Consider the following 26,768-nt stretch of genomic DNA (forward strand, 5'->3'; position numbering starts at 1 on the left):
ACCAACAAACTACTCGGTTGGTTAGAATTGCCCAATTTCAATAAAAAGCCAATTAACCAATATTATCTCGCCAAAGTACACGGGATACCCTTTCTAGGGGGTTTCGGGACCCAGGAGTGCTTTATCTAATACTCCTCACCTATCTCTTTCCGCTAAAAGCACTATAACTATAAATAATCCACCAACACCACAATTAAAGTAATCACAGTTTAAATACCCCCTCTGTGTCACCACTAACCTCGACCTTCCCTTTTGTGCCAGTGGTGACCACTCAGCATGAATGACCACTTCCTACCACAAACACAACGAGGAAACTCCAACACCCAACTGTCTATATAAACCCGCCCAAAATCCCCAACTCCAAATTTCCCACCACCACATTTTATCCGTCTGAACACTTCCCCAATGCACTTTACAAACGTACACAGACAAAGCGAAGCTGCCTTCTTCCCCCAGTTCAGCTTCAGAGACATCTCGGCAGCCATCAGAAACGCACGTTCCAAACTTGCAAAGGCTGCCCATCTCAGAAACCACTCTAAAATCGAAAAATCGTCCGTCAAGCACGGCCTCAAGTACCACCTCAAGCGGGTATTCACCCACCCCAAGAAGGAAACCCGGATTCTCAAGGAAAAGCTCAAGGCCAGGGCTTTTGGGTATTCTGGACAAACCACCAAAGCCTGTTTTTCCCCAGCAGGCAATAATCACGTTTCAGAGCGCAAATCAAAGCATAAAGGCCACCCGGAATTGGAAAACGTATCTCCAGAACAGGTTTTGGATGTCCACGCCGAAAAGGTCGAAACCATCGGCTCCAACTTCGAAGGATGCTGGAAGGAAATCAAGGCTCTAGCAGCCCAGGGCCCTGAAAAGCCCCCATATTTCGAAATTCTCGACGCTTTTCTCGAATCCGAACTCACCTCGTCCTCTTCAAAATGGGACTCTGTTCGTCTGACTGTGGGCTCGTTTGCCGAAACCTTCGGCCAGTCCGATGACGATCTTTGTGCCAATTTCCACAGAATGCTGAAGTTCTTGAATCGCCGGAAACAGCTGATCGAAATGGGCGGTCTGGTGGCCTCCCTGGCCGGATCCTTGTTGAAGGATACGTTGAAGTATCTTGACGAATGCCAGAAAACCCACAAGGAAAAGCTTGTCGTTGTGGGTGGAAAGCACATGTTTTTGAGGAATCAGATTACTCAGATTCATGCGGAGCTTCTGGCACTAGCGCATCGACATGCTGCTTTTCGGAAGAAGGTGATTCTGAGAATCAGCGTCGGTCACTCCTTGGATGACAATTCCACAAGGAAGCTAGAGAAGCAGTTGAAGCAGCTTCACCACATGGGCAGTCTTCTCCTGTCGTTAGACCTGGATGTGACCACCCTATACAACCAGACATGTCGGAGGCTTCTGCTTCTTCGGGACGTCCACACCCAGATGGAGGCCTTCTACCATTGCTTCAACGAGCACCAGAGGTATTTTTCCAAGAAGCTCAATTACGAGTGTCCTGAGCCCAAGGGCACTTACGACTTTGCATTCTACAGTGCTGCTGTCGAGAGCCACTACGAGCACTATGCGATCAATCTCGAGGCGACGCAGCGGCTCCACAGTTTGCTTGTGCTGGAGGTGCGGGATCTTTACTCGATTCTTGCCGCCCTGGCGTAGTCCGTTAAGGATCTCATTACTTTATATGAATATATTAAAATTTGAAAAGGATGTAGGCAGTTGCAGGAGGCGTGGCGGCAGTGGCTGAGGGTCCCAGAGCGGGTCAGTAAATGACACAACAAGGCCATGGCTTTTGAAATTAATGGATTTTCCGTTTTTTTCGGAATACGTCAAAATGGGTGCAAATGTGGCATGGCACGCGAGGTCGATCTCGATAAAGCAGGACGACGCACCGCCTGCACTGCGCCAGATTGTCTACTTATCGTGCAGCATGACAAACACTCACTTGATAAACACACAAGAAATATATGTTGAAAATCGGATGGATTTCCAAGTCGTTTTTTTCTTAGTAGTAATAATGAGGTTTTTTGGAAGTACAAAGAAAAAGGGCCAGCTCCACACCACAGAACGCATAGCCAATCGGCTTTGACACATTTGACACCAGAGAAGCTTCAAATAAGGTTTCAAAGTCACGAGGCTAATTACATTAGAGTATTATGAGTGTAATCATGTGGCCCCCCCCCGGAAACAGCGAAACATAGATGCCCAGAATCGCTGAAACCTACCAGGCCATCCTCATACCAATGCTAATTTGCTTCTGACCAAACCATGATATTGCTTGTTGTACCACGAACCTTTCAAATGATTTCAGAAATCTTCTAACTCGCCCTACTAGAACCGCCCTTCTGAGACCTGCAAACTACCCAGACACCTAGGTCTTCCCAACGACCCTCACAGTACTCCTCTCCTTCAACCCTCCATAAGCCCAACCAATTCCACCCAAATCAAAATCAACTCATTCCTTCAAAAACCCCCCTCCCCCTCCACCAACCCTCCCCTCCAAATCAACCCTTCACTCGTAACCACCCCTCACTGCATCGATGCAACTCCCCACCCCGTACATGGCATATGCGGGCACCCCTCCAACACCATCAACGATCGCCAACACAAACCCCAACAGATCTGAAAAGCACCTTTAAAGAAACTTCCAAAACACAAAATCCAAAGTCGCCTTCCCTCAGACACATTTTCCTATAGTGTCCCGCGAACGCTGCAACCTCGCCGTTTACGGAGTTACTCGGACTTCAACAAAAATCTCCGAACGCCAAAACCCCCTTAAAAAAATCAACTCGCCCAAAACCTCTCCACCGCCTCCAAAACCCCCGTCCCTTTATTCCTTTCCGCCTGCCTCCGTCGAATGGCGTCCCACGTGACTGGTGACTAAATCGTGCACGATGAGCTCAGTGTGGGGATCAACAACCAGAAACACCTTACCATGGAGCCCCGGAAACGCCGCAGAACCACCATCGTCTGCAACATATGCAAGGCCCGAAAGGTCCGCTGCGACAGAAACATCCCGTGCAACTCGTGTGTAAAACACAGAACGGCCCATTTGTGTTCCTACAACGACGACTTTTCAGAGGATGAAAAACCCATCAAGGCCGAGCTGCCGCCTCCGCAGATTCAACAAGAACAGACTGTCTATTTAGCGCCGGTCAATGCGGCACGATTTCTCTCGAATTTTGCCGACTACGCCTCGGTGGTGGGTGTGAATCCGTTGAACGGTCCGCTGGAGAAAATCTCCTTCTTTCTGGACTACTCGTCCATGAGCTACGATCCCGTCACAAAAGAGGAAATGAACCACGGCCCGTTTCTGTGGCACTCCATTGTCCGGGTCGACCCGGCGCTAGCGGACGTGTGGAACTTCATCTTGGATATCAAGCCCACCAAGAGGGTGAAAGTGCCCAGCGTTTATACGAAAACGGTGGTCCGGGACAACGCTCCGTTGCAGGTTTTGGACAAGATAAGGCAACATTCAGAACAACGGTTCGATCCCGCCAACGCCAAACTACGGCTGCAAAACATCCCCTTGGGGTTGACCTTCAAAGACATCTTCAAGGACAAAACGGACGCTTCTCACGAAGAACGGCTTATGGCGATTCTCCCGTCAAAACGTGTGGTGTGGACGCACATCGACCGATTCTTTCACTTCATCTACCCGTTCTTCCCTTTTCTAGATGAGGTGCACTTCAGATCGAACATCGAGCGTATTTTGGGGCCTCTTTCGTACCACGACGAGCCGGTTTCGTCGGTCAACGTGGAGGGCCGAATTGACCTTACTACTATTGGTATTTTGTGCTTGGTGCTAAGAATGAGCTACTTAGCGCTTATATCCAACGAGGTGCTGGAAAACACCGATGTGCTGAAAAGAAGCGACGACCAGGAGGGCCATTTGCTTCTGTGCCCGATCGGTATTGAGTTTGTGGATTTCTCCCGTTTTTGTCTCAACCAGTACCAGGTCTCCAACAGAGCTTCTCTCGGTGTGGTGCAGTTGGTGGTCTACATGAGAATTTACATGGAAGCCGCTCCAGAGGACCCTGACGGACCAGGCCGTGATCTGCACCAGGTGAACAACGGCGTGCTTCTACAATTGGCGTATCTGATTGGTCTTAATAGGGAACCAGACAAAATGATGGATACGTTGAACAACGCCAGGCTCAACAACGTCCGAAGAAAAATATGGATGTTCGTCACCCACAAGGACTACCTCAATTCGGTGAAGTTCGGCACGCCGTTCACGTCGCTGGCGTTTTTCAGCGATACGAAGTTCCCGTTTCTTGATTCGTCAAACTCCAACGGTCCTCAGGACTCCATAGTCGAGGCCTCCATTCGTCCGTTGGACAAAATCATGCCGCTAATCAAGGAGTGCCTCAAGAAAATTCTATTCATCAACCAGGAAAGCTCCATCGCCGAATTCATCACCAACTTGAACCAGCTCGAAGTGTGTCTTCACGAACACTACGGAACATTGCGTGATTTCCACGATTCCTTCTACAAAACAGACCCCAAGTCGCTAGCACACCTGTTGCAGCTCCAGTACTACATCCCCATCCAGATCTTCATTGTGCTGTGCTACTTCCGGTTGTTCCTCCTTTATGAGAACCAGAAATCCACCCACTTGTCCTTCTTCTACCTCAAGAAGATGTTTGTGATTTTGGCGGAAGAGAACATCCCCTTTGCGGCCACTCTCCTCGAAAAACCACATCCGTACTTCCGCTACGCCTACCAGTTTGTCATGAATCCTAACCTAGAGTACATTTTGCACAAATCCGTGGGTTTCTTTGCTGCCATTATTTCCCGACTCGGCTACCAGATCGTGGAGACACCGAAAACAGAATACTATCTTCCGCATCTCAAGGTGCTCATGCGGTCCCTCTCCCGATGCTGCAAAGTGTGTCTTTTGGGGATTCACAAGATCAACCACAGATACTGCTATGCATGGCGAATCGGCACCACCTTCACGTACATCATCAGAGTTCTAGCCAGTGAAGGTTTCTATAAACGCCATTTCAACAGGAACTCCGAGCTTGTGGTGCCGAAATTGCAGTTTTCCAATGACCAGGTCATCGACCTCATTCGTGTGCTCCAGACGCCCATCTACAACGTGGATCTTTCGCTTTTTGAGGTGTACTGGAGGACCGTTGCCGATCTTATTAAGCTCGGCCAAAGTGAAGAAAAAGACGGTTTGAGCAGCTCGCTCTTCAACCCGCTCAACAGTGAAATTGTATTTATTGGAGAACCAGAAAATCTCCTGGGCATTGGGATTAATGATGATAGGTTCCCGCTGCCTCCGGACGAAATGCCGCCAGAGAACTTCTTCCCACATTTTGATTTCCAGTCGAATTTGACGGACGTCATGGGCACCTTTTTCGAAGGCCCCGAGTCGTATTTTGACTCTTTTAGTAGTATTCCCAGGAACCAGGTTTTGGACGACTACGGCGCCGGGCGGTTCTAGTATGGGCGGTTTTCTGGTGACGAGGGCCTATTTAAAATGTACATTTAGTTCACAATAGAGTAATGATCAAAGGCAGGTAGTGATAATGTGGTTTGAGATGCCGATTAACTGAAGCATTTCAAGGGTTTTTGGGTTTGTTGAATTCGAAAATTGAATTGACTGGAGGGTCCCTACAAATTTGATATTATTGTCTTTACAGGGTTTCCTCTTGTCATCTTCAAGACATATACAACGCAGATATACCAATGATGAGTCACTTCTTCTCCATTAATAAAAACCCAATTCCCTCAACTACCCACTTCCATTCAAATCAATGTAAGTAAGTGGAAAATGATATTCGTCTTTGCAGGGTTTCCGACAGTCCTCTTCAAGACATATAAGAAGCAGACATTGTTCTGCCTACACATTCACTACTTTCCAACTAAAAAATATCTCAATCTCCTGTTTCATTTACTTTCTTCAATATCAATAGAATTAACTCGAAATATACTGCAAACTTGATCTTCTCCACTACCACACATTTTCAGCTCTTCTATGTACGGTCGTTTAAGCGTATAAGACCCTCAATTGCATGAGATCAAACTCAACCTCAAATAACCTTAAAAGCTCAAAATCACAGCAAATTCACCAATTGACCTCAACCCAGACAAAAGGAGCCAAGAACGACCAATTTCTGGAATATACACAAATCCGGAACAACACCCCCAGCATATAGCCCATGGCGCAGTAGCGTTTAGGGGATGCGATGCCCTGGTCAATTACGAGATTTGTAGTAAGGCAACAACGACGAAATGATGTAGATTTGCCAATTCTGAAAAAGACACCATTCTGGAATTTACCTGCCCCAATCACCCTAAAACACGTCTTTGTACAATTCGGCCTAGATTGGGATGGACCGGCTGCAAAATGGTGTACGGGTGTGCCCGTGGCACCGTTCTCATGCAGCTGAACCCTGCCGTTGTCCATGTGATTTCGGTCACTTTTGGAGGTTTTTACCTGCAATTGGTCTTGCCAGAATCTCAATAGTTTCTTTTTTTAAAAAACTCTTCAATAATTGAAAAACCCTGACCCACGGGTACCAGGGTGCCCCGATGGGCGTCGTTTAGATCGGGGTGCCTTCCTGCAGGACGAAAATTTTGCACCCAAAGTATATAAGGCGTCGCGATCCCACCAAAAAAAGACCACCTTTACTACAAAGTTCCAACAATGTCTGCCCCAGCCACCAACTACAAAGTCGCCGACATCTCCCTCGCTGCCTTCGGCAGAAAGGACATCGAGTTGTCCGAGAACGAAATGCCCGGTTTGATGGACATCCGTAAGAAGTACGGTCCTTCCCAGCCATTGAAGGGCGCCAGAATCGCTGGTTGTCTTCACATGACCATCCAGACCGCTGTCTTGATCGAGACTTTGGTTGCTCTTGGTGCCGAGGTTACCTGGTCTTCTTGTAACATCTTCTCCACCCAGGACCACGCCGCTGCTGCCATTGCCGCTGCTGGTGTCCCAGTGTTTGCCTGGAAGGGTGAGACCGAGGAGGAGTACCAGTGGTGTATCGAGCAGCAGTTGTTCGCTTTCAAGGACGGCAAGAAGTTGAACTTGATCTTGGACGACGGTGGAGACTTGACCACCTTGGTCCACGAGAAGTACCCTGAGATGTTGGAGGACTGTTTCGGTTTGTCCGAGGAGACCACCACCGGTGTCCACCACTTGTACAAGGCCTTGAAGGACGGCAAGTTGAAGGTGCCAGCCATCAACGTCAACGACTCCGTCACCAAGTCCAAGTTCGACAACTTGTTCGGCTGCAGAGAGTCCATCATTGACGGTATCAAGAGAGCCACCGACGTTATGATCGCCGGTAAGGTTGCCGTTGTTGCTGGTTTCGGTGACGTCGGTAAGGGTTGTGCCATGGCCTTGAGAGGCATGGGTGCTCGTGTCATTGTCACCGAGATTGACCCTATCAACGCCTTGCAGGCTGCTGTCTCTGGTTACCAGGTTGCCCCAATGGAGGAGGTTGCCAGCATTGGCCAGATCTTCGTCACCACCACTGGTTGCCGTGACATCATCACCGGTGAGCACTTCTCCGTCATGCCAGAGGACGCCATTGTCTGTAACATTGGTCACTTTGACATTGAGATCGACGTTGCCTGGTTGAAGGCCAACGCCGAGTCCGTCGTCAACATCAAGCCTCAGGTCGACAGATACTTGATGAAGAACGGCCGTCACGTCATTCTTTTGGCTGAGGGTAGATTGGTCAACTTGGGCTGTGCCACTGGCCACTCTTCTTTCGTCATGTCCTGTTCTTTCTCCAACCAGGTCTTGGCCCAGATTGCTCTTTTCAACGCCAAGAACGACGAGTTCAGATCTAAGTTCCCTGAGTTCTCCAAGTCTGGTCCTTTCGAGGTTGGTGTGCACTTGTTGCCAAAGATCTTGGACGAGGAGGTGGCCAAGTGCCACTTGTCCCACTTGGGTGCCAAGTTGTCTGTCTTGAGCGACAAGCAGGCCGACTACTTGGGTATTCCAAAGGAGGGCCCATTCAAGGCTGACATCTACAGATACTAAGCGATTAGAAGTGTCTCTACTTGACGGCCCTTGGTTTTGAGTTTGACTTCTTTTCTGTATTACTGCATCAACTGCATTTAATGACTTTTTTTCTATTTTTGGCAACGACGGGTTCTCAAGTGGGTTTTAAAAACTATGGTTACACTTATACAGCTATATCCTCAACGGAATGTACATAATTTACAAGCGCATTGTAGTTCCACCACGTCAATCTGGCGGCTCCACATGGGTACGCGGTTTATCAAAACGTGACCCACATCACGTGCCCTTATCAGCACATATAAGAACCTGAGATTCCCACTTTTTCCCACCAACTCATGCTATTATTACTTTCACTTTTATCCATTACCAGCGCCTTTCCCTTCACTTTCTCTAAGGCCCAGCTGCCACTAGAGAACACGTTCGGTTCATGCCCGAAGGGTCTTCCAGCTTCTTGCACCAATTCAACGCCTATAAATAACGAATGTTGTTTCGAAAGTCCCGGTGGCGTTATGCTCCAGACACAATTTTGGGATTACTATCCTCCCATTGGTGATAATGACACGTTTACGTTACACGGCTTGTGGCCAGACAATTGTGACGGAACGTATGAGCAGTTCTGTGATAACAGTCTCGAGCTCTCTAAAGGCGAGATTAAGCGTATTCTCACAAAGTTCGACGACCAGGAGTTGTATAACAAGATGGAGAAGGTCTGGAAGAACTTCAATGGTGACGATGAGTCGTTGTGGATCCACGAGTTCAACAAGCACGCCACGTGCATTAAGACCATCAGACCCAAGTGTTACAGCGACTATCAAAACGACGAGAACGTCTACGATTTCTTCAAGATTTCCGTCGGTCTCTACGAAAAGTACCCCACGTTTGATTTTTTGGCCCAAGCAGGCATTCACCCTTCCTTGGACGCCACCTATACAAAACAGCAGATTGCAGACGCCTTGAACTCCCAATTCAGCGACAAGACCGTCTACTTCAAGTGCAACAAGTACAACGCTCTTCAGGAGATCTGGTACTTCCACCACCTCAAGGGTTCTCTTTTGCTGGAGGAGTTTATCCCAATTGATGCACTCACCAGGTCTAGTTGCCCAGAAACTGGTATCAAGTTTTTGCCAAAGGGTAAGTTCTCTCCACCACCTGGCCAGCCTCCAAAGGACCCCAGCGGCAGAAGGGGCTACCTTCGTTTGAGTGACCACGCAGGCTGTCTTATAAGCAACGGTCAACACTACGAATATGGAACTTGTGCAACCTTTAGAATCGCTGATTCTCAGTTTGGAGGCAAGAACTTGTTGAGCTCCAAGGGTGTCTGCGGTTTCGACGACAAGGGCGATTTGACCTGTAACCGTTCCAACTCCAGATCCAAGTTCCAATTCCAATTCGACAAGGAGTCCAAGACTGTTGGTTTTGGTGGAAACTTCAAGTGGTGTTTCGATACAGCAGGTAGACATGGCCATGGTAAGTACATCCAGACTCCAGTGAAGTTGTCCGATGGCGATTGCGAGGAATTCTCCTTGAAATTGGCTTGATTCGTCTATAAATTATTTACCCCAAAAAATGCACACCCTTTTACGACTTGCCCTCGGCTTCTGTTATGGTCTTCATCTGCTCGTGCAAGTAGTCACTCAACTTGATCAACCCAGCACCATTGCACACTCTGTACATCGAATTAGGGTCGAACGTTTGTGGAACGATCTTGCCGCCATCATCAACCAAAACATATCCAAAAATGCTGTCGACTTCAGGTGTACGTGCGTATCTGGGCACTTCACGGAAATCGTAGATGGGCATGAAAGTCAGCGCACTGGCACCCGCTTCGATGATGAATGTAAAGTCTTTATGGATGGATTCATGGATTGTAGAATTGAGCAAATCCACAAACTTTTTGTTCACCAGGAAGGTGTTGGGGTTTATGTCGGTCGATGGAGAGTAGCCAATCGCAGTTGCTGCTGGGTTCTGCGATAGGTTCGCAATGACTCTGCCAGGCAGCTCATGCAAGTATATTTGGCTGTTTTTTGAGTACCTTGTGTAATGCCTGATCTGATTGGCTATCTGCTTCTTAAATGCTTGAGATAACATGGTGTGGATGGCGATAATCTTGATCCACCAACATACTCGCTAGATGAGGGTACACCCGTGCACCCACTAGTTCAAGAACTTATCGTCGCTTTTAGCCGAATCGTCACTATCTTCGTCATCTTCGTCATCTTCATTTTCGTTTGAATCAGAGTCAAGGCCTGATTCTGAGACGGACTCCTCGTCGCTTTCCTCTTCCTCCTCGCTCTCTTCCTCGGACTCAGATTCCGTTTCCTCGTTACCAAAGAACTCATCCAAACTTTGCAATTTATATGGCTTGGCTTGAACTGGGGCAAGGTTCTTGATCAGAGCAGATGAGATCTGGCGGCTTGAGGACGTAGGAACAGTCTTCTTATCCTGGAATGCACCGTTCTCGAAACTGGTTGGAACAACTTCCACCGCAGTTTCTTTACGAATCGATTTCGGTGGTAAAGTCTCTGGATCGGCCCATCCTTCAACAGATAAGTAGTCCCGAAGGATGGCTGGAGTGTCCTCGTCAAAACTCACCGCAACGAGTGGAGCAGGCTTTGGGACCTGGAGCAACAAGGTGGCAAGCTTGGAATTCTTTGGTTTGAACAAAAGCTGGTCCAACATTCTCACACGGTCTCTGGTATCAAACAGGGCATCGTAGTGGGCCAATTGGGAAACATGGGCGTACATTTTGCCGATGGGAGTGTCCGCCAAGGTTTCAGAATCGTTCTTTTGTAGCTCGTACAGATACGATTTGGCAGCCAAAATCAAAAGCTGGTAACGAACATTTTCAGGTTCGTTGGAGAAAGTCTTGAGAGCTCTTCGGAGCAAGTCCGGTCCAATAAGGTTGTCTGCTGCCTCGGTAAACTCACCAACGAGCCAAATAATTGTAGCTTTTGCGTCCGGATCGAAACTCACAGTATTGTCATTGAGGAGCTTCCCGAGTTTGTAGATGGTACGAACCACGCTCTCTATTTCGGAGCGGTCCGAGCCTGCCTGGCTCTGTTTGAGCTGGAGAAGGTGGCGGATCACCGTGAGAAGATCACTGACAATTGGAGTAGCACCAACATTGCTGATTTGCAAGGAGCACCAGCGCAAAATGTGATTTGTCCACTCTTTAGAAGCGCGAGAGCATCTGCCTAAAGCACGCACTGCTTCGTGGGCGACATGGGGTCTGAATGCTGAATTGAGGGCGCTATATTGAAGCTCCTTGATGATCTCTTTGGCGGTAGTTTGAGTCGCAAGAAGGGGAAGGGCGTGCAATTTGAGGGAAGCCACCGTGTCGTCGTCGGTGGGAAAAACGTAAAACTTTCTGTAATACTTTTCAAAAACGGCTGGAGCGGTTTGGGCAATATGAGCCACCACATGCAACGCATACGATCTAGCGCTGGAGCCGGAAACGGGCGTAGTGGCGAGTTTTGTGAGTATTCTCGGGAGATCAAATTCCACCAAGTGTTCTGGAGTGGCGATCAAAATGAGGGCCCTGGCCACAGACAAGATGACGGCCTCTGAGTAGGAGTAGACGAGTTTGCGTAGGGAGTCCACGAAAAGCTGAAGATCAGCATCAAAAGACACGGTGTATGAGGGTAGCGAAGCAAAAGCGTCGAATTCAGGAAGTGGCATGGTCAGCCCGTCCTGAAAGGTGAGCTCTGGTCTGGGCAAGAACTTCCGTGCGTACTCTGTGAACAAGTCTATAGCGCTGATCTGCGCCCACTCGTCCATCTGGGGCAAAAGGCGGCAAATACGGCGGAAATTGGCGTGAATGGGAGCCCATGCTTTCTTTGGAGATGTCGCCGAAAGCAGCGGAAGAAGCTTGACGTGCACTTTCAACGCCAGACTCACCACTGCCACGGACGAGTCGCCCACGAGCCCTGCCAAAAACAGCGCCAACTGCGATCTGTTGATTCCGTCAATGTGGAAGGCACGCCCAATGGCCAATGCAGAAGCCGCCCTCACATGGGGCAGCTGGTCGTTGACGGTTCTCTTGATACAGAGCAAGATCAAGGAGCCAATCTCCAGGATCCTGATGCCCGCCAACGCCCTGATCAGCGCCGCACGGGCCGTCGCCAGCTTGTCGCTAAGCAGTTTCTGGATCGAATTGATCAGCAAAAGCGCCGTATCGGGCTCGCTCTCTCCGTACTTCAGAAGATAGATCAACACCAACGCCCGGACACGGGCCAGCGGCAGCGTGACGTTTTTGACCACGTCAGCAAAAAACGGCTGTCCGTCCTCGCCCCTTCCCACCAACGCCATCACGCATTTCATGCCATTGAGCACGTCCCGGTCGGTTCTGGAATTCAAGAGTTTGACGATTTCCTGGGGTCTTTTCGCCGTGGGGGTTTCGGAAAGCCTGCTCAGCGCCAGCATGGCCGCCTCGATCGTGAGGTCCCGAGCCAGCTCGAGCATCCACAGGATTTTGCTGAAAGGATCGCTCATGGAGGTGTAGTTGATGTGAGGTTTTTAGTGCGAAGTAGGTGGAGTGGGTGTATCGCGGGATAGTGGATTGGAGGATTGGAGAAGTGTGATTTGGAGAAGTGGAGGAAGGTTTTTGTAAAATTGTGATTTGATAAATTGGAGGTGGGAAATTTAGTGACTTTTTTTTGTTTCTGCTGGTTGTGGTTGAAAAGTGTTACCAAATGGGTAAGTGTCTATTCGGTTTGGGTGCAACTCAGTCGACTGCGAAGTGTATTTAGTGTGCTTGTTATGGGGAAGCTACCAGACCTACGGAAATGTTCTATGTGGATTTATATAGATGTTTTGAGAATGGCAGATTGGAGAGTTGTATGAAGCCCTTGTAGAAAATTTCACCGAAATAGAGATGCTTTTTTGTGTGGACTTCTCAAACGCTAGTTCTTGAAAACCAGTACCAAAGTCGACTTCGCTGCGATTATCAAGACATTTTCGTAAAAGATCATCAATGATCTCACTTTGTTGTTTTGCTCAAAGCCTGGAAAGTCACTTCAAAAAGCTGATAGTATACATTGGAGGCTGAACAATCAGCTGATCGATAAGATCGTACATCAATCACTGCTCATGTCTAGCATCTATATCCTAGGCTCAGTCTTTCGCAGCCAAAAAGTCGTACTGAGGTGAATTATATTCATGAAAACAGGAATTCTATCCTGAAAAATGCTTTTCTAATCGATGTTACTACGCCGTCCTCTTTCTTCATGCTATTATTGTCCGTATGTGGTGTACCCTAAGCTGCCAGGGCTCAAGCTGCCAAGGCTCAAGGGGGACATTAGTTTCTAACGAGAAACCAGATAGCCATTGACAAGCGAAAAACCCTAACCTTTGAGCTATTGGCTCGCAAAGCTATCATTTACATCCCACGAAAACCCCCTCCGTTGCACCCTTAAGCTCCAAGCGTCACTCTCACCTTGCCGAAACAGTAGTCCTTATACTCCTCAACATACCCTTTATGGTTAAGTTCTACCTCTCCTGTAAGCTCAGACACAATCTCCTCGTTTCCAGCCACGAGCACCATTCCTCTGGGCATTTGTGTCAAATCTGGAAACTCCTCCACGAGCCTCTTCTCGAATATAAGACCCGCCAAGTTGTTGGCGACCTGGCGACCCATGTAAAGCGCCCAGCCGGCGGATTTGATGATAGGCTTTTCGACCATGTCGCCAATGCAAAAGATGTTCTCAACAACTGACTGGTTGCTGAGCTGACCGTAGTCGTTGACATGCACGTTGTTGGCTGGCGAAACAAACAGGGCCAAGTCGCCAACGAGAATGTCTGTGTTGTTTTTGAAAGCCGTGCACCAGTATGTAAAGTCGGCCTCGAGGATGTCGCCGTTTGTGAGTTCCAAATCGTGGTTCTCCAACTCCTGCTTCACTCGTAACCCTGTCTTTACTTGAACACCAGCCCGCTCAAGACTCTCCCGGCTCATGTCTTTGAAAGCGTCCGTAAGCGGCTCTGGTGGGAACTTTTCGTGTGGGTGGATCAACATCACATCTTTCTCCGGGTGCTTGGTTTTAATGTCTCCAGCTATTTCTATACCCACGGCACCGGCGCCCACAACAGCGATCTTGTTGACCAGTTTGGCCTGATCGTTGAATTTGGTCATTTCCTGGAGGTAGCTTTCGTAGTTGTAGGCGTCTGGAGACGTAGGCCACAGGCGGTTTCTGCCTGCTGCTATGACGCAATAGTCGAAGGTGATGGTCGACAGGGTGCCACCGTTGAGTGTATACGTGGCCTTTTCTCTTTGTAGCTCGTTAACTCTGCCCTGGATGTAGGTTATTTCAATGTGCTTGTTGTTGTCGGGACGAACCTGCGATCCAAGTTCCTTCTGCACGTACTCGTCGTCCAGAACCAAGCGGTCAAACGGCAAGTCGTTGAGGTTCTGGAGCGGAACATATTGCGTTTTTGCAAACTCCGGGTCCACAATGGCACGGGGCACCCCTAGAATGTTGAGGAGGCCCGCTTTTGGCTCGATGAGCGTAATAGAAATCCGGGTTGGAGGAGGCGTCAGTTTGAAGATGTTTTTCAAGGCCACCAACGCCGAAAGTCCGCCATACAGACCCCCTATTATAAGAATATTCGTGGCCAAAGCTACGGCCTCTTTATTGTGCGATGCCATGGTGAAGTAGCCCAGATCCACTTTTTCATCTCGCTTCGACGCCTGGACGAGTATATATATGCACTTCGAATGCCGCGCTTGCGGACAGGACGAACGCCCCGGTGGGTGCAAATTAACAATAAGATTGACAGCAACCCAGCAGGGAGGCAGTTCTAGATTGGGAGATTTTTGTTTGAATGCAGCCGTCATGCCCCTTTCACTTTAAGGGTCCTGTCAGGCACGGTGGTCCGGTTTTAGGCCTTGCATGAGATGAGTCGCACGGTTGGTAATCTAAACCATCAGTTGCAGAAAGGGGCTTCAAACGGAGTTGGAATGGTGGTAAGGGGGTGTTTTTGGAGGCAGCTGATTTGCTGAGCTTGTTTGGTCGAGCAGTCTGGGAGGTTTTGCTTCCGGAGCCGAGATCGGCATCTTGATGAAATAGATAACGCCGGGTGCATCAGACGTCAGTATGAGGTAGCCTGGACGGAAACAACAAGGGGGAGGGCCCCCTCCAGTCGGAGCTTCTAGATAGATGATGGTGGGAAGTGAAAACCTCATTTTGATCTTCCTGCAGTGATCCCATCGGTCTTCGTTAACTCCTAGCTGGTATCAGCTCGATCAATCGGGGTGAGTCAATTGAACCAAAGACAATTTCAAAAGAGATCCGGAACGGGGCCACCTCACCACGGTCTCTCGAGAAAGGGCGATGACGTCGATGACCCACAGTCCGTTGACGGCGTCGATGGACCCTTCTCTTCATTTTCCTCCTGCTTCTGCTGGAACGTCTCCGTCACAAATCCTTCAAGATTCGATGTGTGCTCTTCAAACTTTGTCGTGTCTCCGTCCAGATACCTCAGGGCATTGTTGAACATACCCAACACCTCCTTAGCGGTCATACGGGAGAACTGCGTCATGGTGGGAGATCGAGGCTTGAACAGGGTCGTTTCGTCCATCTTCAACGGTATGGTCATGCCGTCACGAGATGTATCCGCTGGTTTGAACAAACTGTCCTTCACTGGTGTCTCTTGAACTTGTAACTGTTTTTGCTTTTGGAAGTTCTTTGACTGGCAAAACACCTCCAACGGGCAGTATTCCTCCCCTGGGGATGGATAAAGCAAGGCCATGTTGAGCATGAGCTTTTCCGTTGGTTTGCCAGGATGCTGGATGGTGGTGTACTTTTCAGGACCAGAACTGACCTGCCATTCCTTTTGTGGTTCAGAGTCACGGAACACCTCGAACTTTGCAGAAGACGGACGGCTGGCCTTTTGCTTCAAAACCTCGCCTGCCCATGGTTTGGCGGCAATTACGTTTTCCTTGAGCCTTAGCGCTGGAACGCTTTCTGGAGCTTGTGCATCGCCAAAGACGGAATCCTTGATGCTGATAGGATCTGAATCACGGTGTACAGCGATCTTTGGTCGTTTCTTGTCGCTTCCAGCACTATTAGGCGGAAGAGGCAGGCCTCTTTTTAGTGAAAGCACGTTTCGAATGGAAGAAGGCCTGATCTCAAAGTTTTCACTCCTGCGCTGGAAATAGCCGAAACTTCGTTGTAGACGGGCCAATGGACGAGCCTCTCGTTCAATTCCCACGCTGTAAACCTCCATGGCGTCTCCGTAGGCACCTTTGGTCTCGAGGTATTTGGCAAACTCCTCATAGTACAATGCCAACTCGCTGCCGATGCCCTTTTTCGCCAAATAAACAAACACGTCTCGAGGCAGATCCGAATACTGGCCGTACTCAAGCCAAACACGGAGATATCGTGGGTCGTTCTTGTAGAAGTCTGTGTCTCTGAAACAGGATGTGCATCTTTCTAGGAGTCCTAGAAGGCCGCTTTCCGTGTTGCCTCCTTGCGGATACGTCTCATTGGTCCAGCTGATGTAATCAAGGTACGGCTGGAGCGGATCATCGAGCTCCTCCTGTTGCGCTATTAGCAGTTCGAACTCGTTCTTCTTGGCTGTATGGGCAGACTTGGGGGCCTGTTCTTTTAGGGCTAGGGCTAGACGCAGAGCCGGACGACCGGAAGCCCTGGGCGCTATATTTTCCTTTTGTTGTTCTAGCACCAGGAAGTCCATTGGTGTAGGTTTGGGTGGATATGTGTGGATTAGATGTGTTTGTTTATGTTCGCGATGTTGATAAGGTGGAGCTGAAAAATGGGTGGTCAGGGTTGGAGGATGTGTGGGATGATTTGGGGTACTGATCTTTGGGGGTTAAGTGAATAAGGCGAAATCAGTTTTGGGGAAATTAAAGGCTTTTCTGGGAATTGATGGTATTTGTATGGATACGGCTGATTGTGATTCGCAGCCATTTCGCAGCCATTGAAGAGGTGGATCAAGCAGTGGGAAAAGGGCGATTTGTTACTATTTCTAGAAATTTGAAGGAAATTCTTCTTCTAGGCTAATTGAGGAATTTCATGTTTTCTTGCTCTTTCTGGTACGATAATTGCGTTGTCTTTTCGTGTCACTGAATTGACCACATGAATCGCATGAACTACGAGGGCTGCTCGTATTGAAGCATTCGCTGTCGTCCAAAGTGATTTTGGTTATGTACGTTTACGTCAAAGTGAAGTGAAGGATATTTCCCAGTGTTGTAAGCCTCCTCAGTAGCAATTGTTTAGAACGATTGTCATCGTCAGGATGCAATGGACAATCAGAGCTTGCGAGATAACTCTCAGGTAGAACATCAATTGGATAGCTCAAGTTTATTTTCAGCGTAGTTAGACCAGAAAACGAAAGAATGCTCCATCATATGAAGGTAAGTCAATAGAGAGGGCTTGTCTTTGACACTATTCATGGACCTCAATGCATCGTCCATACTACACCACCATCAAACTACACCCTACCAACTACTTCAACCCAACCTAGCTTTCCAACATTTAAAATTTATAGACAAAAGTCAAATCTCTAATAAAGTTTATAGAATCACCAAAAATAAACCCTCCAAACACCCATCCCACTCTTTTGCAACCGCTGGACTGCACCTACACGTATCAACCTCACCAAATACACCTACTTCTCCAGAACACCTCCAGGAACCACCACGTTTTTCTCCACAGAAACACCATCCCACATGATCTGGTTCTTATTACTAGCGGTGGCGTGTGCTGCCTCGTACCATGAGGAACTCACTTTCCGCCCGCTCCCCAGAAACACCCTTCTTGCAGACTTCCACTTTAACACGGTGCTGCCTGAGTTTCCTTTGGAATACGCCAATCTGCTGGCTCCACAGGACCTGCCACCGCGTCATTTCGGCTACTTCCCTCGTCTCCTTGCCCCTATTGTCCAGGCAACCAACACGCGTGAGCTTCACTTGCGTTTTACCCAAGGATGGTGGGATGCTGATTCGTGGGGACTGTTGCCTGAAAACGGTGAGGTCATTGGCGGTACAGGCGTGGAGATTTGGGCTGCCGTGGAGGCGCCTGACGTGGAGGCGGCCCGTGCTTCGTGGTTCAAGCTCACGGAGCTGCTTTCGGGTGTTTTTTGTGCATCGCTCAATTTCGTGGATGACGCCGTCACCACGTTTCCTCAGCATAAAACTGCGCTGGAGGCTCCCTTTGTGGCTTCTCCGGAGAACAATCTCTACTTGCTTCGTGCCGCTTTGCCGGATGAGCCCATTTGTACGGAGAACTTGACGCCGTTTTTGAAATTGCTCCCTACGAGAGGAAAAGCAGGAATCGCCTCGTTGCTTGACGGCCACAAGCTCTACGACTCCTTGTGGCACTCCATGAGCGTCGACTTGGTGACCAAGTGCTCGGGCTCAGAGTGTCGTCTCGAGCTGGACCAGCACATCCACCACATTGCCGATATCACCCGTCTGATTCGTCGTAGAAACGAGGGCGGTATCCCTAAGCCTGTGCCGGGCGACAAATTGCGCTGTGACGAGACCAAGCATCACGATGCCTGGCACTGCTTCCCTCTGGGCGAAGAACCCCTGATTGAATGGGACATTGAGGCACTCTACGGAAGACAGATCAAGGGTCCAGGCTTCGAGAACAAGAATGCCGCAACAAAGGTGAACTTCTTGCTTGACTCGGACCATTGGAAGGTGACGCTGTTGAGAGAGGGCCAGCCAGACACTGACGTGACCGAAACGTTCGAGATTGTCGATGCTGTGCCTCACAACTTCCGTCTTTCTACCACAGACTTCAACAAGGTTTTGCCCAAGAAGGACACCCCGTTGCTTGTGTCTCGCTCCCTTACGGGTTATTCTCAGGACCGTGGTGGAATGCGTGTGACTTTGCATAACCCCAAGGACGAAGACCTCTCCGTTGTCTACTTTGAGAGTCTCCCCTGGTTCATGAGAATATACTTGCATACGCTTCAGGTCAGCGGTAACGGTACCATTGAAAACCGTTTCTTCAAGCCTGCCATTGACAGATCTAGGCCCACACATTTGGAATTGAAGTTGAACATCCCAGCAGGCCAGTCTTTGACACTTACCTACCAGTTCGACAAATCGTTGTTGCTCTTTTCTGAGTACCCACCAGATGCAAACCACGGTTTTGCCATCGAGCCAGCGGTTATCAAAATCATCGACAAAGCTACAGGCGAAACCCTGTACCAGCTCAGATCGGCCTCCTTGCTTTTGACCCTTCCTACCCCAGACTTCTCGATGCCCTACAACGTCACCATCTTGACATGTACGGTAATGTCGCTCGCATTTGGCTGTGTTTTCAATTTACTTGCTAAGAAAGTGGTTACTGAGGAGGAGTTTGAAGAAATCGCCAAATCTACTCCATTGGGTAAGTTGAAAGCCAAGCTTGCATACCTCAAGAGCAAGTTGAAGGGCACAAAGGCGTAAATTTTGCAACCGCGGCGCGAGCTTCCTGCTTCACCCGAACACCCCGAATGGCAAGCGAGTGCGAGGCCATCACCGGCGAGTTAGGTCTTCCAACAACCTAATCTGCTTTTGAAGTTTGTTACTAGATCAGTGTTTGGTGCCCGAAGACCCCTTCAATCTGGCGCTCCGCATTTCCGAGGCTGTCGCTCTCACATGCCGTATACGTATGTCCGGACCCGGACGAGGGACAGATTTTGCAAAACATGTAAATATCACAGATCTTGTCCCCCTAGCAATCCAGAGCCTGGATGTTTGAGGATAGCATCAACCGTGACGAGAACCTCATAGTTCTGGCTCAGGGTCAGGCTACCCTGTCCATTCCCTTTGCTGCCCCAGAGTTCGTTCGAGATGCCATTGAGAACTACTTTTCCAAAGACTCAGACACCATCCGCTACAATTACAGCCGGCTCAACGGCATGGTGCCTGAAAAGACAAGCACATTTTCATGGGACTACCCCAAAAAATCCACAAACCTAGATACAGACTTCCATCATTACAACTTCGATGTGGACATCTTGACCCGGTGGTTCTCTCGAGACGTGCTACGCATGTTTGTGCCTATTATTTACTTCCAAGACTGCCGCAAAGAGCGGATGGAGAAACGTGCTGCTGCACTTACTGCCAAACCGGTGCCCACATTAGCCGAGCTAGATGTATGTGCCAAACTACGAGGCAAGGGCTACTGGAACCGTAAAGGAGAATGGTTCTGCACTACTCGAGATGTTGCCCACAAAGGCGATCAGCATGGAGCGAAGTTCTTCAGCACTTACAACGAGTGGGCTCGGTGGGACGCCAAACTAGACGAAGCCATTCGTGAGGCCAAGTGGAGCGGCGATAGCGACACTCTGAAGCAGCTTCGGCTCGCACGAAACGGCTCATAGAAGCATATGTACGATGGAATGAATATTTATTTGGGAGCCCCCTGGGGTGATGCTCGATTGCGGAGCTTTCTAGGTGTGGAAAATGACTAAGAATGGCTCATAGTCAGGTCTCAAAGAGATCAGTCTATAATTAGATCCACCGTTTGGTAGCAAGACTCAGATGGAAAATGACTAAGAGTGGCTCATACTTCGGTCTCGAACAGATCAGTCTATAATTAGATCTAAATGTTGATATCAAGTGCGCTAGGGTTATGAAGATGCTAATTCCGACGGTTCCTGGACACACCAGAACATGAAACCATGCATTGCATCAAGTCAGAAAAGCTCAATTGGCATGTTGGCCTATCATTTACGCAACATTTCAACACTCCGACTGAAAAATCCAAATACGGGTCTGGGTGCTACCCCGCTGTTTGACGTTGGATTGTTCAGCTCATCCTGATTGTCTCACAATGGACCATCAGAATGAAGAAGTAAACAATGCCAGCTCATCGAGGGCATCTCAGGGAAGCTTTTAGAAATACGTCAAACGAAATTTTTCAGGAGGACACTGAAATTTCACATATCGCAACACCCAGCCCTCGCTTATTCGATACCGATGAGTGCAACGAAACTAGTACACAACTACAACATACAATACAGCAAAACCTCCAATCCACATTTCTAATGCAAACCGCCTATACTCCACATTTCCCTTCGTTCTTTTTTTAGATCCACAGTTCCACTTTTTTTCAACCACTAACATTCACTTTCTTGGCCCCGTGGGACCTGGGGTGCAGGCGACCAAGAAACTGTCCAATTCCGTTCACCCTGGAGAAAAACGCCCTAAAGGCAACTTCAAAACCTTCAATTCCTACTTTCAAAACCCAAAATCACTAATTCACCAAATCACCAAAACAAGCCTTTCAGTGACAATACGGAGTCACGAGACTGGCCTGTGGGGCAGCGGCATCAGTCCACAAGCCTCGTCAGCCAAGTCCAGCCACTTGATTGCCGAGACGGAGGGATTTCGATAAACCACCGAGAAAGAAGCCGAAAAAGCAGGACTTCCTCAAAAATGTCGAAATTTCCTCCTTTTATATTCGTCCCTGGTACCTCATCGAGAGACTGCCCCGCCTTGAATGGCTGCGAAAGTGTCAAACTGCGGTCCCGTAGCCAAGCCTCCAGCACCGGCGATTCCACTAACAACACAGCGTAAATCCACAAACAGTAGTACCAAATTTCCAAAAACGTCAAAAAACCTTATTTCTCCCGCAAAATCGCCTTGTTGACACATCCCACTTTTGTGTCACTTCGCTATCGCTCCGGCGCGTCAATGTGGCAGCAAGACCCTGGCTGCGAAACAAGGGTACCCCGGTGATTCCACACACCTCCTTCGAAACCGCCAAAACTATAAATACGGCCGTTTTCCTCTTTTCCCCAGCTTCCCAAAAATGCCCCTTTGGCCCCAGCCCAACGCCGCCTCGCCAAAATAGCCCCACCCTCCGCCTCCACATCACTCGCCCACCTGCACAGCCCTATCATACAAAAGTCCAACTACTCCAACTTTCACACTTTTCCCACCATCCATGCCTGAGGAGAGCACCCCACACACACGGCGCAAAAGAGGCCTTTCCTTGCGCCTGCAGCTCCTCAACAAGGCCGTGGCCGCCCTGGTCAACCCGTTCTGGGACTCCAGGCAGAGTCAGATCGAGCTTGAAAACTTGGACCTGGCTTCAACTTCTGAGCCTATTGGCCAGAACGTGGGCACGCTGGAAACGTCGTCGGCTCCTCACGGCGACTTGCTTGCCCCTCCGGCCATCAGCGTCGAGCCGCCCCGAGAATACCCCAAGTACTCCCAGAAAATGCTGCGTCTGACCACGAGACTCACCACGATTCTGAGCGCCAACTCGCTGGACGAAGAGGAACGAGATCTGCGTTTTGCCCGCCAAAAACGGTTTCGTAATTCCTGGCGTGGCACTTTCTGGAAGTACCGCAACAGGCTTTTGGGCCGTTCCCAGCTAGGAGCCTCGGACTCAGGCCGAATCATCCCACTCTGTCTCCGCAAGGAAAAGGCAAACTCCATCTTCAGCGACGAGTACTACTCCTCCACGCACAAGGCATACGTTGACGAGCGCTCGGGCGAGCCCTACGTCAGCAACACCATCACCTCATCCAAATACAACATCTACACGTTCCTTCCCAAACAGCTCCGGGCACAGTTCTCCAAGCTCGCCAACTGCTACTTCATGGTCGTCGCCATCATGCAGATGATCCCCTCCTGGTCCACCACGGGCCAGTTCACCACCATCATTCCGCTCATGATCTTCATGTCCATCTCGATCGCAAGAGAGGGCTTTGACGACTGGAAACGTCACACTCACGATAAGGAGGAGAACTCCAAGGTGGCCCATGTTGTCTGTGAAGACGCCGATTTGGCCTCCTTTGATGCTCAGTCCATTCACACCATCATGACCGAGACCATACCGGTGTACCCTGAAGAGCCCACCAATACGTCTTCCACGTCCCTTTCCGATTCCAAAAATATCTTCTCCAATAGCGTCTCCATGACCCGCTACAACTTGCGCCTGAACAGGACTGCCTGGAAAGACATCAAGGTTGGTGATGTTCTTCAGATCAACGAAAACGACTGGATCCCCGCAGACGTTCTTCTTTTGGCTGTCGACAGCGACGAGACAGAGGCGTTTGTGGAAACCATGGCTCTCGACGGTGAAACCAACTTCAAGTCGAAATTCGCCCATCCAGAGCTCCTGAAACTCACACAGAGACCCAGCGACCTCAAGAACGTACGCTGTCTTGTCACCACCGAAGACCCCAACCCCGACTTGTACAATTTCGAAGGCCACTTCTCCTCCAATGGCTATAAATACGCTCTTGGTCTCGACAATGTCGTATACAGAGGCAGCATTTTGCGTAATACCCGGTCGGTTTTGGGTCTCGTGGTGTTCACAGGTGAAGAGTCCAAGATCCGTATGAACAACTTGAAGAACCCCAGAACAAAGGCCCCCAAGCTTCAGCGCAATATCAACTTCATCGTGTTGTTTATGATTTTCGTTGTCATCATGCTTTCCGCCTTCTCCACTATGGCCCAGCGTCTATATCTTCAGAACGATCTCCACAAAGCCTGGTACCTCTTCGATCAAGATGTGGGCGTGGCCGCTACACTCATGGGTTTCATCATCATGTACAATACGTTAATCCCTCTTTCACTTTACGTCACGATGGAAATCATCAAAGTCATGCAGCTCCTTTTCCTACAATACGACATCGACATGTATGATCCCAAATCAAACACTCCAGCTGATGCAAAGACTGCTACTATTCTAGAAGAGTTGGGCCAGGTGTCCTACGTCTTCTCAGACAAAACAGGAACCCTCACAGATAACGAGATGCTTCTACGTAAGTTCAGTGTTTGTGGTGCTAATTGGATTCATGATACAGACCAGCTAGCACAAGAGAAAGAAGATCCAGAGTTCGGTGATCATCATATGGCCAAAGTGGACGCAATTCGTCCTCTGCAACACAACAAAGCACCTGTTCCAGGCAGAAAAAGCACCACTTCCCTCGTTAGACAGAGTATGGAGATGTCTTCCATTCGGTCTTCCACCACATGGAGGTCAACGGCACAGCCTGAAAAGGAGCAGAATTTGGCCAGCTCATTATACTTGTTGAAGTACATTCAGACTCATCCTGAGACGATTTTTTCTAGGAAGGCAACATTCTTTCTTTTGAGCATTGCTCTTTGTCATACCTGCCAGCCTAGAAAGACCAAGACCGTCAATAACAGCTCTACATATACCCTTGCTGACAGCAGTGAAGAGGAACAATTGAATGATCTTGACGAAGACGCTAGCATCAACTACCAGGCAGCTTCCCCTGACGAATTGGCCTTAGCTGATGCTGCGAGAGATCTCGGTTTCGTCATTGCTGATAAGCAGAACGGTGTGATCACAGTGAAGACCTATCCACATGGCTTTGACGCTCCTGCAAGATCAGACCGCTATGAGATTCTTGACGTTGTTGAGTTCAACTCTGTGCGTAAGAGAATGTCTGTGGTCGTCAGGTTTCCTGACGGTAGAGTCGGTGTGATTTGTAAGGGTGCTGATAACGTCATCCTCGAGTTATTGAAGAACGCTGAGCTCGCAAAGAGGAAGGCGAGAGATATTTTCTTGTCATCTGCTGACAGGAAAACCCAAGAGGCCGAGATTGTCTTGCAAAATAAGGTCTCTGCCGAACTCGAAAACAGAAAGTCCTTGTCGTCATTGACAAGTGCAAGCATGGATGTTGCTGAGCGTATTGGTTCCATTGACAACATCGTTTCTCGTCAAGAGAGCGATATAAGTCAGATTGCAGCCAAAGCTAGGAAGTCTCTCCACATTCAGCAAAACAAACGTTACAGTATGGACGAGTACAATGATGCCGACCGAAGCCAAAGCTCTCATGCATTTATACCGAGAGACAAGTTGCTTGTGAACGAAGAGTTTGCAATAGAAAAAACGTTGGAGCATATTGAGGAGTTCTCCTCCGAGGGGTTGCGTACTCTTCTATACTCATTCAAATGGCTCAACAATGCAGAATACGAACTGTGGGCAAGTGAATATCGTGAAGCTAAGATTGCATTAACTGACCGTGCAAAGAAGGTGGAAGAAGTGGGTGCAAAGATCGAAAACAATTTCGAACTTCTTGGTGCTACAGCTATCGAGGACAAATTACAGGATGGTGTAAGTGAAGCCATTGATAAGTTGCGCCGTGCTGGTATCAAGATGTGGATGCTTACTGGTGACAAAAGAGAAACCGCCATCAACATCGGATACTCTTGCCGTCTTATCAAAGACTATTCCACTGTTGTTGTATTGTCGAGTGATGAGGGCACTGAGAGACTCACGCAGCGTATTAGTACTGCCAGTCTGGAAATCAAAGCGGGCAGAATCGCCCATTCAGTGGTGGTTGTTGATGGAGGTACGTTGGGTGAAATTGAAAGCGATCCAACGTTGTTTTCTGTTTTCATCGAGCTTTGTATCCAGACTGACTCTGCTATCTGCTGCAGAGCCTCTCCTTCTCAAAAAGCTAGCATGATCAACTCGGTCAGAAAGTTGAGAAAGAGAGACGTCACACTAGCAATTGGAGATGGTGCCAACGATATTGCCATGATCCAGAGTGCTGATATCGGTGTTGGTATAACAGGTAAGGAAGGTTTGCAAGCTGCAAGATCTTCTGATTACTCCATCGCTCAATTCCGCTTCTTGCTTAAATTGCTTCTTGTGAACGGTCGTTACAATTACATCAGAACAGCGAAATTTGTTCTTACAACATTCTACAAAGAGCTTTTGTTTTACTTGACACAATGTGTCTACCAGAGAAACACTATGTTCACAGGCTCCTCGATGTACGAAAAGTGGTCGTTGTCGATGTTCAACACCCTTTTCACGTCATTGCCAGTTCTTTGCGTTGGTATGTTTGACAAGGACTTGAAGCCTTCCACCCTTCTAGCGGTTCCGGAGCTCTACGCCATAGGTCGTAACTACAGGGCTTTCAACCTCAAGGTTTTTATTTATTGGATGGTTTTGGCTGCATTGCAAAGTGTCGGTGTCTCCTTTATCGCCTACTATGCTTGGGGTTTCAGTGCCACAAAAGACAACACAACCTTGCCCTTGGGAACCTTGGTCTTCTGGACCCTTGTTATTGTCATTAACGCCAAATCACAATTCTTGGAGCAGCGCAACAAGCAGTGGTTGGCATTTGCATCGTTCATCATCTCGGTAGCTGGCTACGGGCTCTGGAATGTCCTCATCATGTTCCTCCATCGGAGCAACATTACTACCATTTATTATGCCGATTATGGACTCATGGAGTTTGGTGCTGATATTTCATGGTGGGCTACGCTTTTGATTCTCACCACTTGTCTTTTGTTCTTTGACTTTGTTTTACAGTTGTTGAAGATCATGTTCAAACCAAGTGATGTGCAATTGTTCCAAATTTATGAGAAGGATCTCGATCTCAGAAGAATGTTTGAGGAGAGATCGTTCAACGAATTGAAGCAGGGCTGGTTGTTCCCCAGAGATCCATCAACTACATTCTTGAAATTGAAGAAATTGGCAAATAAGTTATTTGGCTCAAATCTTGGAGCAAACGACGATTTTGTGGTTGATGAGACACCAGGCTCTGCTGCTCATAGGAAGCGTGCTGGAACGAATCCTTTGGAATCTGAGCTTCCACCAAGCGGTGAAGGTGTCGGTTACACTGGTGATGTTGACCGCTACATCGATGACGAATATGTTGTGTTACCAAGTGGCACCCGCGTGAAAGTCAAGAAGCCCGGTATATTCTCGAAGATAGCGAAGAGGTTCAAAAAGAATAAGGAGCAAGAAGACGAGGAGATCGATGACATTATCGACAATAGAATGAGAGGACTTGAACCGTCCTGATTGCAAATAGATAAAGGACA

General features: G+C 48.7%; 10 protein-coding genes across 10 annotated transcripts; 6 read left to right on the forward strand and 4 right to left on the reverse strand.

Moving 5' to 3' along the window:
- Positions 1-405: 405 nt before the first annotated feature.
- Positions 406-1,656, forward strand: C7M61_002851 (uncharacterized protein; the record flags this gene model as incomplete). The annotated part of the gene is made up of 1 exon (XM_024858211.1): positions 406-1,656. The coding sequence occupies one exon, from the start codon at positions 406-408 to the stop codon at positions 1,654-1,656; it is 1,251 nt and encodes a 416-aa protein (XP_024713617.1).
- Positions 1,657-2,932: 1,276 nt separating this feature from the next.
- Positions 2,933-5,452, forward strand: C7M61_002852 (uncharacterized protein; the record flags this gene model as incomplete). Its single annotated transcript, XM_024858212.1, has 1 exon — positions 2,933-5,452. One exon carries the CDS (start codon positions 2,933-2,935, stop codon positions 5,450-5,452), a length of 2,520 nt encoding a protein of 839 aa, XP_024713618.1.
- Positions 5,453-6,658: 1,206 nt separating this feature from the next.
- On the forward strand, positions 6,659-8,008 carry SAH1 (adenosylhomocysteinase; the record flags this gene model as incomplete). The annotated part of the gene is made up of 1 exon (XM_024858213.1): positions 6,659-8,008. The coding sequence occupies one exon, from the start codon at positions 6,659-6,661 to the stop codon at positions 8,006-8,008; it is 1,350 nt and encodes a 449-aa protein (XP_024713619.1).
- Positions 8,009-8,325: 317 nt separating this feature from the next.
- C7M61_002854 (uncharacterized protein) lies at positions 8,326-9,528 on the forward strand (the record flags this gene model as incomplete). Its single annotated transcript, XM_024858214.1, has 1 exon — positions 8,326-9,528. The coding sequence occupies one exon, from the start codon at positions 8,326-8,328 to the stop codon at positions 9,526-9,528; it is 1,203 nt and encodes a 400-aa protein (XP_024713620.1).
- Positions 9,529-9,568: 40 nt separating this feature from the next.
- C7M61_002855 (uncharacterized protein) lies at positions 9,569-10,078 on the reverse strand (the record flags this gene model as incomplete). Its single annotated transcript, XM_024858215.1, has 1 exon — positions 9,569-10,078. The coding sequence occupies one exon, from the start codon at positions 10,076-10,078 to the stop codon at positions 9,569-9,571; it is 510 nt and encodes a 169-aa protein (XP_024713621.1).
- Positions 10,079-10,144: 66 nt separating this feature from the next.
- Positions 10,145-12,481, reverse strand: C7M61_002856 (uncharacterized protein; the record flags this gene model as incomplete). Its single annotated transcript, XM_024858216.1, has 1 exon — positions 10,145-12,481. The coding sequence occupies one exon, from the start codon at positions 12,479-12,481 to the stop codon at positions 10,145-10,147; it is 2,337 nt and encodes a 778-aa protein (XP_024713622.1).
- A 919-nt stretch (positions 12,482-13,400) lies between these two features.
- Positions 13,401-14,630, reverse strand: C7M61_002857 (uncharacterized protein; the record flags this gene model as incomplete). The annotated part of the gene is made up of 1 exon (XM_024858217.1): positions 13,401-14,630. The coding sequence occupies one exon, from the start codon at positions 14,628-14,630 to the stop codon at positions 13,401-13,403; it is 1,230 nt and encodes a 409-aa protein (XP_024713623.1).
- Positions 14,631-15,289: 659 nt separating this feature from the next.
- BUB1 (protein kinase) lies at positions 15,290-16,678 on the reverse strand (the record flags this gene model as incomplete). Its single annotated transcript, XM_024858218.1, has 1 exon — positions 15,290-16,678. The coding sequence occupies one exon, from the start codon at positions 16,676-16,678 to the stop codon at positions 15,290-15,292; it is 1,389 nt and encodes a 462-aa protein (XP_024713624.1).
- Positions 16,679-17,672: 994 nt separating this feature from the next.
- On the forward strand, positions 17,673-20,323 carry C7M61_002859 (GPI-anchor transamidase subunit; the record flags this gene model as incomplete). The annotated part of the gene is made up of 2 exons (XM_024858219.1): positions 17,673-19,399; positions 19,684-20,323. The coding sequence occupies 2 exons, from the start codon at positions 17,673-17,675 to the stop codon at positions 20,321-20,323; spliced, it is 2,367 nt and encodes a 788-aa protein (XP_024713625.1).
- A 1,568-nt stretch (positions 20,324-21,891) lies between these two features.
- On the forward strand, positions 21,892-26,748 carry C7M61_002860 (aminophospholipid-translocating P4-type ATPase; the record flags this gene model as incomplete). Its single annotated transcript, XM_024858220.1, has 1 exon — positions 21,892-26,748. One exon carries the CDS (start codon positions 21,892-21,894, stop codon positions 26,746-26,748), a length of 4,857 nt encoding a protein of 1,618 aa, XP_024713626.1.
- Between the last annotated feature and the right edge of the window lie 20 nt (positions 26,749-26,768).

The sequence above is a fragment of the Candidozyma pseudohaemuli genome (assembly GCF_003013735.1).
Source record: "Candidozyma pseudohaemuli strain B12108 chromosome Unknown scaffold00006, whole genome shotgun sequence".
In the NCBI taxonomy this organism is placed as follows: Eukaryota; Fungi; Ascomycota; class Pichiomycetes; order Serinales; family Metschnikowiaceae; genus Candidozyma; species Candidozyma pseudohaemuli.